Source organism: Cannabis sativa, chromosome 5 (assembly GCF_029168945.1).
Source record: "Cannabis sativa cultivar Pink pepper isolate KNU-18-1 chromosome 5, ASM2916894v1, whole genome shotgun sequence".
Taxonomy (NCBI): Eukaryota; Viridiplantae; Streptophyta; class Magnoliopsida; order Rosales; family Cannabaceae; genus Cannabis; species Cannabis sativa.
The window spans coordinates 55,785,533-55,799,219 of NC_083605.1; the positions used below are offsets into that span (position 1 = coordinate 55,785,533).

The window sequence follows — 13,687 nt, forward strand, 5'->3', positions numbered from 1 at the left end:
TTTTTTTACTGTTTACAGTATAAAAGTAAATATATTGGGCCTGGACAGTATAAAAGAAATAAAAATGGGCTTGGACAGTAAAAATGTAAAGTTTGCCGTGTCCCAGTATTTTTAAAAATATTTAGTAAAAAAACAGTATTTTTGTAAGTTTCCCAAAGATTATGCTTTACAATTACACATATTAAGCCAAATTTTAGCAAATTTTCTTTCCAAAATTACCGTTCAAATAATTTCCCTCCCTCTTCATAAAAGTTGATAAGACAATTATTATTATTATTATTATTATTTATTTTGTAAATACTTGTAATTCTTTTAAATTTTGTAAAATTATATTTCACTCAAGTTTTATTTTTTCTAAAAATAAAATGTGCGGGTTAAGTCAGAAATATTTGCTATAATTAAAATATTTGAGAGGAACAAACTTTACAGTCCCAAACTTGGAGTCATTGCATTATAATGATAAACTACATGAATAAGTCAATAAACATAGAAAGTGTGATACTCAAATGTGCTTGCCCAAGTACATAACAGCAGCATGGTACATTCATCAATCATAATTTAATACAAGGTAAAGGAAAGTGTGAAGTGAACACCACCCTTTCTATAACAAGGGTACTGTCATGAATTTCACACTACATATCATCATCCTATTGTTTCGATTCTCAAACATATAAGGCCGAATCAGAAACATGGAGGATGATCATATGAAATAAGCAGTATCCTAAAAAAAACTAATACAAATAAGAAAAAGGAAAAAGAAATAAGGGGAAAAAAAAGTTTCTTTGATTTAACTCAAACTACAAGCTATGCCAAAATAAAAACTTCTGTTGCTAGTTGGTTAGGTTATGCTCCTTGAGAGCAGCATGAAACAGGGCAACCAATGTCTAGTGACCGCCGTGCTTTTCTATTTGACCTGTTTGTCGGGTGTCATTGTTCAAATGTTGCTCGCTCCTGCCAGATCTTAGGTCATCTTGTCCAGGAACTTCCCCGAGCTTCTCCTGAATTATAGACTTTCAGAAAACTTGAAGGAAGCACAAATATTAAATGAATTTTTTTAACAACAAGACACAGAATGTTGCTTTCCCTTTGGTACATTCAGAACTAATGTTCCTATAAATCTTTGAATTGAAACCATTTAAGGCATGTAGAATATTATTTGAGTTTTCAGAGATGAAATCTTTATACACTGTCATAGTCATTCCCAGTGCCATAACCACAGACCAAGTGAATTATTATGGTAAAGCCATACAGGGGAACTAGAAATAAACATAGTAAATGGACAACCTATAGCTTACCCCGCATTTCCACTATAAATGACGACAAGCCGTTAAAATTATCTTAAAGGCCAGTTATACAAGTAATTAAGGAAAATAGAGCCTTTTTTTTTTAATTGTCACTTCGTAAAAATTTCTTCCTATAATTTATACACTAGTTTCACTGGGGCACAAGGCTTTTGGCAGCTATCAACAACATACGTTACTTTGATTTTGATCCATATGCTTTGGCCAATTCACATTGCAAACAAGATCAGTCAGTTTATAATATTTTTCAGCGAAGAACGAACTCATTCATGCTCTAGGCTGTACAAGTGGGTGCATTGGTTGATTATCGAAGGCTAACCAAGCAAAGGATTATCATAAATCTTTACTTGTGAAGTTAAATAGTGTATCCTTAGAAATTGTGGTTGATTTGTTCAGTTTGTTGAATAAGTCGTTGAGAGTTGAGTTTCTAACTTTTCTTACTCTGGAATAGCACAATATTAGTCTACTGACCACTTATTCGATTATTTGGCTGGAAAAAGGACTAGAAGATAGGGCAAGGATTTCTCTTCAGTCTACTACAGTTAGACATTTTAAATTTTTTGCAAAATTGTAAGGAATTCCTGTCTTGGACCTTGCTGAGTTGAAAAGGACCTCTGCAATTGGATTCATTTTTGTATTTGTGGTTTTGGAAACCGCTTGTTCTCCTTATTCTTCATTAATTTTTAAATTTAAATTTACTTTATTATCCATCAAATGAAAATTAGAGCATCACCTTGAGAGAAGTATTCTCTGAAAGAAGCTGGTCGTACTCACTCCTGATTCGGTTAACCTCTGATCTAAGATTAGCATTTTCTTCTTTTAATGCATCTGCTCGCTGAGCCAGCTCATCACATTCAGCCTTTATGCAAATGCATAAGTACAACCCGTGAGTTCATATGTAGGCTAAGAGTTGCAAAACAAATGAAAAGAATTAGACATAACAGTTACCTGTTTACGCAATCTAGAGCGACGAGCAGATTCTCTATTTGACTGTTTCCTTTTCTGCCTTTTAAGCTCTCTTTCATCCTAAATCCAGATAAACAATTGGTGCAACTTTCAGATAGAAGAAAAAAATATAACATACAGCAAAAATCCTGAACAGAAGAAACACTAGCGGATTCCAAAGGAATTTGAAGACTAAAATGAAAATGTCAGAATGATATATTAAAAATTATAGCAAAGTTGCAAATTAACAGAGTCATAAACAAATCATCAATTCCTAATTGCTAACATCACAGATAAGTTAAGGCATTTGTATAAACTATTGCTTAAACTTTATAGGTCATGTACAGTAATGAAACACATATACTTATTTGTATAGTTATCAGTTAGTTGTGGTTGAATGCTCATATGTAGAGTCTAGTAGAGAGAAATATTATGATAACACTAAAATAAAACCCTAATTACAGCTAGATATCAGTTGTAACTGGAGTGACAGTGAGAAACAAAAGAGACAATTTGAGAGAGATAGGACAAAAACAACAGGAAAAGAAAAAGAGCATGATTTAGTTGCTCACCACCTAAGAATCTAAGATGACTGAGATTGGCAATTATAAGGAAGCAAAATCACACAGCTTTTATGTTATGAAGCAACATCTCAGATGATGAAATCAGAGGGTGGAAGTACAAATGCATCTCTCTGCCCATTGCATAAGAAAATCACAATACAGTAATACAAGGAAACTAAAGGAACAACAATTCTGCAGCAAACTAATAGTGTAACTGTGCAAGACAATAAGAACTGAATGAGAAGAAGCACTGAACCAAAATAATACAAGAATTTTGACCAAAAAAAAAACTGAACCAATTAATCTGGTTAATATCCAGAGTGCCCCAATAATTGTTCAATGTTCATTTGTGTGTGCATGTGCACGTGCATGTCTGAACCAAAACTTGACCTTCAATTAATGCTAGTTATTTGTTTTTATTCAAATATTTGTGCCTCTTAGTACATTTGTTATGCTCCTTTAGATCCTAAAATTTTCAATTTACCAGCTTAAATAGGAGTATTTATGGGAGCAATGATGTTTTAATTCACACAGATAAGAAAATTCAACAGCTTAAAGTGCCAATTAACCTGTAACCAAAGCTGAGACTGAACACTATCACGAGAGCCAGCAGTGACAATTCCTCCTGCAACTGGAGTAGAAGGAACCTTCCCACGTAATGCAGGAATGGCAGATGCAGCTGGAGCCCCCCAATAGTCCATTCCTATATTTAAGTTTGTTGCAGGACCAGGAACAGCACCAGGAGCACCACCACCACCAGCTGTTATTGGCATAATGTTCATTGTTTGATTAACCATTGAATGAGGTGTGTTTGGTCCTCCATTCTGAGGACCGTGCATAGAATTTCCATTCTGAGATGCATCACCTGCAACAAGGCCATATAATTTAACATCTATCTCACTATCTACGCGGATTCAAGGTATAGTCAAAGGGGATAATACAATCAAACCTTCTAAAGAATCTTGTCTACCCCCTGACTTGAGTTGTGAGTCCTATAAAAGTGAATGAAGATAGAAGGTCATGAATAGTAAAGCTTCATTATTTTAGAAATATTTCACAAAACCAACAAAAGAGGGTAGAAGATAACCTGTTAGTTTTCTATTAATTATCAGAAAATACTTCACACATTAATCCAAACCAAAAAAGGGGTAAAAAAAACAAGAAGAAGCCAACATTTACTAAATAGCAAAACTATAGGGTTTTTCCATTGTAATTTATGGATAAGTTACAATTTATTATAATTGCTAAAATAGAAGTTTAAGGCAAATGAGCAACATTTCCAACAAACTAATTCATAGAAAACATGTCTCTCACTAACTCATTTACCACAATGCTTTAAATAGAAGTGCAAATGTGTCTACAGGTAAGGTAATTAGTATTCAACAACACATACTTACTCAAACCCCAACAAAGAAAAAGGGAAGCAAGGGAGAATTAAAAAAATAAACTATACAAGAGAGGAAGGAGACAAAAGCGTAGCATTTTTCTTCCATAAAAGTAGGTAAATAAATAACCAAAAAAAAAAGAAATTAGAAATGTACTAACAATTATCAAGCTTTGGAATCATAAATAACTGATATTAAATTAGAAGAGGAAACCACACTGCAAGAATAACAACTGACAAACAAAACAAAAAAACCAAAATAGTAGACAACAACACTTCCAAAAAGCAAATTACACTTCAAAGGGGGGAACTTATATATATATATAAATACATATGTACATATACATATATATATAGAAACAGCATCAAGACAATACTAGACAAGCAAGAAAGTACATAAGGAGCTAGAAAACAATCAACCATAGTAGAAATAGTACTTACATCCTGTGAGTTTACATCACTCCCCTCACTTGAGCCTTCACTAGCACTCTCAGCACTGCATTTCAAGGTTCTTTCAGGTATTAGCTAAAGTAGCCTCAGCAATGAAAATCAACTTAAACTTGGGAAAATAAAAGACCCCCTATACTTATATACAACTGTTTACCAAGGCAGTAAACAATTAACCAGATAAACATGATCACACAAAAAGTGAGTCTAAAGCCTTAATATTTAGCCAAAATGTATTAAGTCCAAAAATAATTTTTCTTTGCAAAAAAAATAAGCCATCTTGTTCATATTTTTGACAATATTTTCGATGTAATTATTTCAGATAGATATATCAATTAACAAGAAGCCATGTCCTTTCAATTGCTAACTGTCTTGAACTAATAATAATATCAGAAAGGAAAAATAAATCAGGAACAAAAACTTTCATTTATCATTCACTTAAACAAAATCAGTGCATGAAATGAGATCTACTAAATACACTGTCATTTACGTTAAACAACGAGGTGTCTTTCTGCACAATTATAGGATGAGAAACAGTGATAAGCACAATTCAAGCCATGAGACCTTTTTTTTATTATTATTATGAATTCTGTAACTTTTGGCCCTGGCAGTTCAACAGAGAAGACCTCCTAGTGGTCCCAAGGCTTTTGAGTCTGTGGGGATTCAAACCTTGGAACAAATGCCTACCAACACTTTCCAACACTCCTCCTTACCACTACACCGCCCCTTGGGGTTAAGCCATGAGACAAAATCTTCTTTAGTCCCTATTTTTCTTCCAAATTTCATTATGCTTACGATTAATGTATTAAGAGTTTCTTTGTATCAAATCAACCTATACACAATGTATATTGTACTTATTTAAGATAATATATGAAGTATTCTGTATATGATATATCTTTCTTTTTTGAAGAAGAAGAAGAAGAGACAAAGGCCACTTGTCTTAGATTGACCTACCCCATTCAAGTTTATTGAAAAGCCTCACAAGTACATGATATATCTATTTATTACTTACTCCTTCATTCATTCGTCCTTTCCTTTTCGTTTTGATAGTAAAACAAAGAACATTTCTTAATGAATTAACACAAACATATTTGCCTACATTTTCAAAACAAGAAAGAAGCTACGCAAATTTCTAACCTACAAAAGTATGACGGAAAATAAGCAATTTTAGCTATTGTCTTCATAAGCAAAGATGGATTGTGCAAAAAAATACATGAATACCAATCCTTATAACAGTCTGCACAGCTATAGGCTATAGCTCCAATTATCAACTGCCAAAGCAGTCTACATATTCAGCATACCTTTTGGAGTAACCTCCATTAGCGGAGCCGCCTGAAGTTTTACCAAGCTCACTATTTTTCCCTGTAATCATATTTAAACTGCCTAAGCTTCCTTTCGATCTTTTAATAGGCAACTTTTCCTTCACTTCAGATGGCCTACCATCTGCTTCTATGCTGCCAGGAGTATTACCCTACATGGGATTTTATAAGCAAGGTCACTAAGTGCCTACAAATTGCAAAGGAAACAAATCATAAGACAGTACTTGCACTCACAGAAGCCTCAGCAGCAATGCCATTCGGAGGAGGGATAGCAAAAGGGCTAAAAGGATAAGACCCCTGTTTCAGAATGGTAGAAAAGGTCACTGACATAAATGACAACACAAAGAAACAAGCACAACCAGGCAATAAAGAACAACATACTTACCGGAGGCATAGACGGATGAGCATATAACCCACCATGAGGATACATTGCAACGTATGGATGTGGAGAGGTACCATATGGAGGCATAATATGCTGCAATTACATATTAAAAATAAAACTTCAAGAATTAGCAACAGTTGATGCACTTAATTCTGTTTAGAAAGCTGTCACTAGAAACAGCTATCACACAAATCTATAGGCCATTGTTCTAAACAGGCACAAACACAGAGGTATGGAAGGCAAATTAATACTTTTTTATTTCTTTCGTGACTTTAAAACAAAAATTAAATAACCAATCAACAATCAGCACAATACAAAAGTATTAACAATTAGTTGAAAGGAACGAAAAAACAAAAAAAGTTATTTACCTGGACACCCCACATATATGGGTGAGGTTGGGGACTTGATGCCAAGAACCCATGTGGAGGCATCGGAGAATATGCCTGTTTACAATAATAAGCAGCATAAGCACGACTAAGGAGAAAAATGAAAGAATATAAAAGAGAAAAACTTCAGAATATCACTACAAAACCTGAAACCCCGACCAATCAGGATTAACTGCACCAGTACTTGTAGTCGAAGACTGCTCCTGAATGACACATAAAAATAAAGAGGAAAAAGAAAATAAGAAAGAAAGAGTTTTAGCAAAAACAAAACAAAAGTACCTCAAAACTTATGAACATAGACTTAACGAGAAACACACAAGTAGACCTGTGTACTAGGAGGAGGCGGGGTCTTTGAATCCTTCTCTCTATCTTTAGCTGGTTTATCCATCTCGCTGCTACCCATTATTCGACCACCTTTAGAAACCCCTCAAATCATCCTAAAAACCAACCCTGTTGCATCATGCAGGTACAATATTAGATTCACCAAAGAAACGCCTACAATATTCCACAGTAAATTAGGAAAAATAAATATATAAATAAGAGAAGCAATAATTATAATAACTTCCTTGTAATATAAAAATACTGGGAATAAAAAAAATTCTATAATTCACTCAAGTTGCGGCACTAGGCACTAGTTCCCCATTAAGCTAAAAAAAATTTTCCCATTTTGCACGACCAAATAATGAAAACCCAATTACTGAAAAAACTAAGCTTTAACATTCCCTAAAGTTCCAAGGCAGCCAAATATATTATACATTATTATATAAATAAATCTATAAAATTATACGTGGAAAATAGGGGCAAAACTGATCAAAGCAAGAGGGAGTTTAAACCAACAGAACCTGTAAGAAAATCAAAATCACAGAAAAATTACCAATTAAAATCAAATCTCAATCTGATCAAACAACAGAATCCGATACTTGGAATGGCAACACCAGAGCTGTCTCAGCAAGAAAAAAAATTGAACGAGTAAATTGGGGAAGACAGTAGCAGAGAATTGCGCATACACTATCTTAGCATTTCACGCAAGGAAAATTGGGGAAGATCAACAATTGGAAATTGGGAATTAGGGTTTGTGAGGGGGTTGCACGGAGCCGATTCTGTGGGTCGTCGTACGGTGTCGCTGTCCTAAGGATTTTTCATGGAATTATTAAAAAAAAAAAGGAAATTAATTTTCTGGTTTACTCGTGAGACATTCAGTCCCTCCCTGATGCTCCAGCTCGACTCGGTCTTGGGCCAGTTGAGCTCCAAATCATTGGGCCTACTTAAACAAGGTCCAATTACATTCTTCCTTTATACCACTTTTTTTAAAAAAAAAAAGAAAAAAAGAAAAAAAAAGAGGAAAATTTGCACATCAAAGTTTTTACTTTCTTACATTTAAGTATCATTTTTTTTTCATAAAAAAAAAAATAAATAGTAAAAGGATCAAAACATTATTTTTTATATTCGGTACCAATCATTAAGTTTGACTTTTGACCAGGGTCGTCTTAAACATTTTTGAGGCCCTGTTCTAATCTTTAAATTTAGGCCCTTAAAAAAATAGAATAAAAAATTAATAATATTTTCAAATATTATTATATTACGATTATATAATTTACAATATTAAGCACCAAAAAAATTAAACTATTTTATTAAAATTATATTTATCCCATTACAACTTTAAGCTAACATTAACCTTCTACTTAAAATTCATAATTTTTTTCTCTTAATTTTTAACTTTTGATAGTTAATTGCAAAGAATTATATATAAGATAAAAAAAAATAATATCTTTGGAATGAATAGAATATGCATTTTTAAAAAATACTAGATGAGAGTTACGTAGCGAGCCACGTAAATATTAGTTTTATATAAGTTCTAGTGGTTTTTGTTTTAAGAATTCAGTAACTAAGCAACGGCAACAACAATGGTAGATAGATCTATTTAAGTTTTTCATATTTGTAAAGATTATAAATCTAAACTTTTAATTTTCTTGATTTGAGATTTTGAATTGTTATGATTTATTTGTTTATGAATTTATGAATCTAAATAAAGTGGTATCGAATCTATAGTGGAGAGGAAGAGAGACGATTTTGATTTCGTCGGCCTTTCAAATATAAATATTAAACATCCCAATAATTAAAGACGTTTTATCAAAAAAAAAATATATTAAAAATGAAGAATACATTTGGACCTCTGAACAATAAATATTTTTTAAAATAAATAATTGTAACGAGATCATCCGTTATTTTCGGTATTAAATAAAAGAAGAAAAAAAGAAAGAAAGGTGTTCTAGGTATCTTTTCTAGACATTTTATCTATATTTTTCTTTTTAAAAAAATAAATAAAAAAAATTATTAATATTCTCCCAAGATAGGTTTGTTAGAGAGATATGTGGCTAAGATGATTTTTTTAATTTAAAAAGAGATTATTAATTAAAAGATTGTTTAATTTTTTGGGTTTAATTATTGGGTTTATTTGTTAACGGGAGATCAAACCTAATCGTTAAATTTAACAGAATATTCTTTTATTTTTAAGTATATTCTTTCAAACCAAGAAATGTCGTTAGATAGGCACTTTTAATATATAAAGAAATGAATAGAATAAAAAAAGTTTGATAAAATAGTTATAAATTACCATTAAATGTGGGATTGAGAACAACTTTTTTACTTGAAAAGTGGAAAGTAATAATTTTTTTTTTCATACTGTTTTACTTCATTTAATATTTCATTTCATAAAAAAAAAAAACAAAAACAAAAAAATCAACCTAAAAAGAAGGCAAGAAATTAGGCCCTATTTAAATGGGCCATGTGCAATAGACCAGGATGTACATGTTGGAAATTATTTTACCAGGATCTTAGATCTACTCACAATTATGTTTATTAACACCCTAGATATAAACTTTCTAAAATGATGAAATAAACACATATAAAGTTTAGGAAACCTTACATTGGGTGCAGCGGAATATAATGACTCCTTCCGTTCAGATTTCTAGCCCTTGATTCCTTTCTGTAGCAGAGCATTATCAATATCTGAACCTGGATCTCTTTCTCTGAATCTTTGATGCTGAAACCTCCTTCTGCTGAATGTCTTTCTTCACGATCTTCCTCACTATGATTGAGGTATCACTTGCTGTGTGTGGGCACTACTCTCACACTAAGATTTTCTAAATTTGAGAGGGAAGAAAGAGAGAGTGGGTTCGGCCAAAGATAGGGAGAGAGAAGGCTCAGTTTTTTTTTCTGAATCAGAAGTGTCAGAAGAAAAGTGTAATTTTCCTGAAGCCTTCACTATTGATTTATAGCATTCCACTAGGGTTATGTTTGAATTATTTGGCATTAAAATAATGAAAATATCAGTTTAAATTTCCTACAAAAGTGGCAGGCCCTATACTAGTGGATTTGGGCCTCACTTTTTGCAATTTTGCAGTTTTACCTTTTCTGCATCTGATTTTCTCAAAAACGCCAATTTTCTAATTCAACCATTTAAATGTCAATTCTAACTATTTAATAACTATAAATAATTATTAAATAATATTGTCATTTATCATATTTATTAATTGAACCATACAAAGTATCATAATTAACAAATATGCCCCTAAAACTCTTTCTTTACAATTTCGCCCTTACTTAGTGAAAAATTCACAAATAGACATAGTCTAATTTCAGAATTATAATTGATTAATCAAAACCAATTATATGAGTCTTACAAGCAATATTATCTCAACTAGTGCGGGGACCATGGGTCTATATAACCGAGCTTCCAATAAGTAGATCAAGAATTTATCACTAAAATTCACTAACTTATTAATTCTTCGTTGAATCCACGCATAGAACTTAGAATTGCACTCTCAGTTATATAGAATGCTCTATATGTTCCACCATATAGACACATCATTAGTTATCCATTGTTATAATCCTAATGTGATCAATGATCCTCTATATGAATGATCTACACTGTAAAGGGATTAAATTACCGTTACACCCTACAATGTATTTATTCCTTAAAACACTTGACCCCGTATAAATGATATTTCAGCTTGTGTGAAATGAGTACTCCACCATTTATGTTCGTTTGGTCAAGCTCGAAGGAGATCATCCTTTGCTTACTATTCGCCAGATAGAAGCTATAGATTCCATGTTTATGATAGCGCTCCCACTCAATTGCACTACCGTGTTCTCAAAATGTACGTATCACCCTGACCTAAAAGTAGGCTTAACTAACAAATCAAAGAACACGAATAGCCTCTCGAGATTGAGCCTAATCATAACAGGATTAAGATCATTTGATCTAGGATCAACTAGGTGATATTGACTTGAATAGATATTACGGTAAGTTTAATAAATCTAAGTCAAAGTTCAATATCGGTCCCTTCCGATGCATACTCCATGCATCCAACCTGAGCTTTACTTTAACCAATGCTCTGGAAAGAACATAGCACTTCTCCAAATGCAAGTAAACTCTGTTGTAGATTATCATATCAGTAAAACCCTATGTCTGATAAATCTAGGAAACTTTATTCACATAGTCATGTTTACTTTCCAATGTGTTGACGGCACAATAAACAGGATCAAGTATGTGAAAAGGGTTTCAGATGAATTCATACATTATGTACATATAATCATGAAATAAATCATGTGAACCATGCAACATTAAATGTTATTTCTGATCTATATTAATAAGTAAATCTGATTATATTGAAATGAGTTTTATTTAGGGCATAAAACCCAACAAACTCCCACTTGCACTAATATAAAACAAAAAGTGCGTTTCAAATAATCTCAACACCTTGATATACAAATCAAGTGTAGTAGTAGTAAACTCCTCGTAATAGGATCTGAAAGGTTGAATTAAACACAACCTTTTCTCCACCATTACTCTTCCTTAATCACAAAATCATTGATAATGTGAAATTCCTCTCATCAGGAAATTAACACTAGTAGTTTAAGGCAATTTGGAATGATGCCAAAAATGTATAGAACTTTCCTTAGACTGAATAAGTACCTTTCCTGCAGCTTTAACATTCAGTCTCTCTCTGGTAGACCTAGAGACTTCAGATAGGTTTTTACACTTCTCCAAAATCACTATTCCACCCCCAGAGTAATCACCATCTTATCAGAAAGATTTTCTAGCACAAAGGCAAATTTCGAAGTCTGATATGGTGTAGTCTAAGAGTTTTATACACACCCTTATAGACTAACATATAGTTCCTCTTCTTAATCTTAGGATTTACTTGATTGTCTTCCAATGTTCTTCTCCTGGATTAATCTGATACCTACTCATTACTCCTACTCAACAACAGGTGTCTGGTCTAAGGCATACAAAAGCATATCTAAGACCTCTCACTGTTAATATAAGAAATTCTTTCATGGCTTTATCTTTTCTGAAATAGTTGAGACTTTTCCTTAGATAAATAAAATCTATGTCTAAGAAGTTGTGAAGCTTCTATAGATTGCCATTAGAAAGAAAATGCTTCAGCATCTTACTAAAGTAAGTTGCTTGCATTAGAGTAAGTAATTACCAGGTATACCACAAGCCATAGGTTTAGATAAACTCAAACCTATAATACTAGGAACAGGAAGTTTTGTTAAGTCCATTGAATGGACTTATAAACAAAAATTTCCTTTTATGTCCTTGTAATAGAAAACTTTAGGTTATTCCATGTGACTGGATTAAACCATAGTTCTTTTGGCTTTCTTCTTAGTTTCTTATCTTCACAATCCATTACTAGTTTAAACTCACAATGGATTTTAATCACTAGTGTCTCCCAAGTCATAAGAAGGTGAGTTCCTAGAAACTCTCCCACTACGACAAGGTACCGTGAATTATGTCGAAGAAAACTAAATAGTATTGATCTCTTCGGTTGTGACAAGACAACAGAGGCAGTGGGATCATCATATGTTATATAAGATGATAGAACACTTTTGGAATCAAGAAAAACATCTCCTTTATTTGCTACTTGTTTTCAGACTTAGTCGTTATCTTAGAAAAGTAGTATTTGTTTGAACAAACACTTTCTTATCTATTGACAATGGGATGGTCCACCCCTAATCACTTAGAATAGCTAACAAACCATGGTTAACAGTTCTAGCTTTTCTTAAGATTTTGATTAGGTCATCCATGAATCTAGTAATGATTTACATTAAGTATACAACCATTACATCATTCTGAAATTGTATTACCATAGAAGGAATTAGGCAACGACTAGTAACTAATCATCAATATGTAACTCGAAATTTCTGGGGAGGTAAGTTTGGATATAATTCAAAAATCAATTTAATGATCTTTGAACTGCATATCTACTAACTATTTCTCCACCCCTATCAGTTCACAAGATCTTTAACCACTTACCTTAATGGTTTTAACCACTGCTAGAAATTAATGAAAGTTGTCAAATATTTCAAATTTCTTGCTAAAAGGTATAATCTAGAGTGATCGTTTTAAGAATACAACGAAAAACTCATATCCACCCCTGAATGTACATCCATCTGCGAATGAGATGAATTACTGTTGCTCCAAAATTCGCCCAAAATACGTGGACCAGTCGAGAGGGCACACGTGGATCAGATAACTTGTAAATATTTGCTAAGTCTTTGTGCGCCACAAGGAAGTGCTGTTAGCATGGGTCCCGGAGGAGGCACCCGGAGTACAAGGCACTCCGGGAAGCTTGCATAGCGTGAAGGCTCTCCGGGATGTGTCAGGTCTCTCCCGAGCAATCAAGTCGCATTTAATGCTGCATGGGAGGAAGCGTGTTGGGACTGTAACACGCAATAAAGTCTGACGGCACAACCCCCAAACAGCAGCGCTACAATAATGATCATTTAAGTCTAGCGACGGCTACTCTGTGAAGAGTCACGTCAATCACAAGGCAAAAAGGACATTCTTCATAAAAACCCTACAGCACCTAGGGATTTGACCATGCATCACCCATGGTATATTCATTGGAAATGCCCAACTTTATGGATACTTACAGATACATGTGTAAG

At 33.1% G+C, this 13,687-nt stretch overlaps 1 protein-coding gene across 2 annotated transcripts; it reads right to left on the reverse strand.

Annotated features, from left to right (window-relative positions):
• Nucleotides 1-422: 422 nt before the first annotated feature.
• LOC115716548 (bZIP transcription factor 16) lies at nucleotides 423-7,985 on the reverse strand. Of its 2 annotated transcripts, none has more exons than XM_030645360.2 (13): nucleotides 7,602-7,985; nucleotides 7,053-7,177; nucleotides 6,874-6,930; nucleotides 6,710-6,784; nucleotides 6,345-6,434; nucleotides 6,194-6,256; nucleotides 5,942-6,111; nucleotides 4,635-4,689; nucleotides 3,759-3,801; nucleotides 3,379-3,674; nucleotides 2,250-2,327; nucleotides 2,035-2,160; nucleotides 423-998 (listed from the first exon to the last, which is right to left on the reverse strand). In XM_030645360.2, the coding sequence occupies exons 2-13, from the start codon at nucleotides 7,128-7,130 to the stop codon at nucleotides 885-887; spliced, it is 1,245 nt and encodes a 414-aa protein (XP_030501220.2). In that variant the 5' UTR covers nucleotides 7,131-7,177; nucleotides 7,602-7,985; the 3' UTR covers nucleotides 423-884. The 2 variants fall into 2 exon arrangements, with proteins under 2 accessions (XP_030501220.2, XP_060971746.1); XM_061115763.1 differs by having other exon boundaries at nucleotides 7,053-7,222; nucleotides 7,602-7,905.
• Nucleotides 7,986-13,687: the final 5,702 nt, after the last annotated feature.

What these genes read in the sequence shown, in the direction of transcription:
- LOC115716548 (XM_030645360.2), bottom strand. Translation starts at nt 7,130, where the DNA reads ATGGGTAGCAGCGAGATGGATAAACCAGCTAAAGATAGAGAGAAGGAT. An exon ending in CATATATGTGGGGTGTCCAG is followed by an intron (nt 6,435 to 6,709) that starts GTAAATAACTTT and finishes ATGTAATTGCAG; the next exon opens with CATATTATGCCTCCATATGG. An exon ending in GCATTGCTGCTGAGGCTTCT is followed by an intron (nt 6,112 to 6,193) that starts GTGAGTGCAAGT and finishes AATCCCATGTAG; the next exon opens with GGTAATACTCCTGGCAGCAT.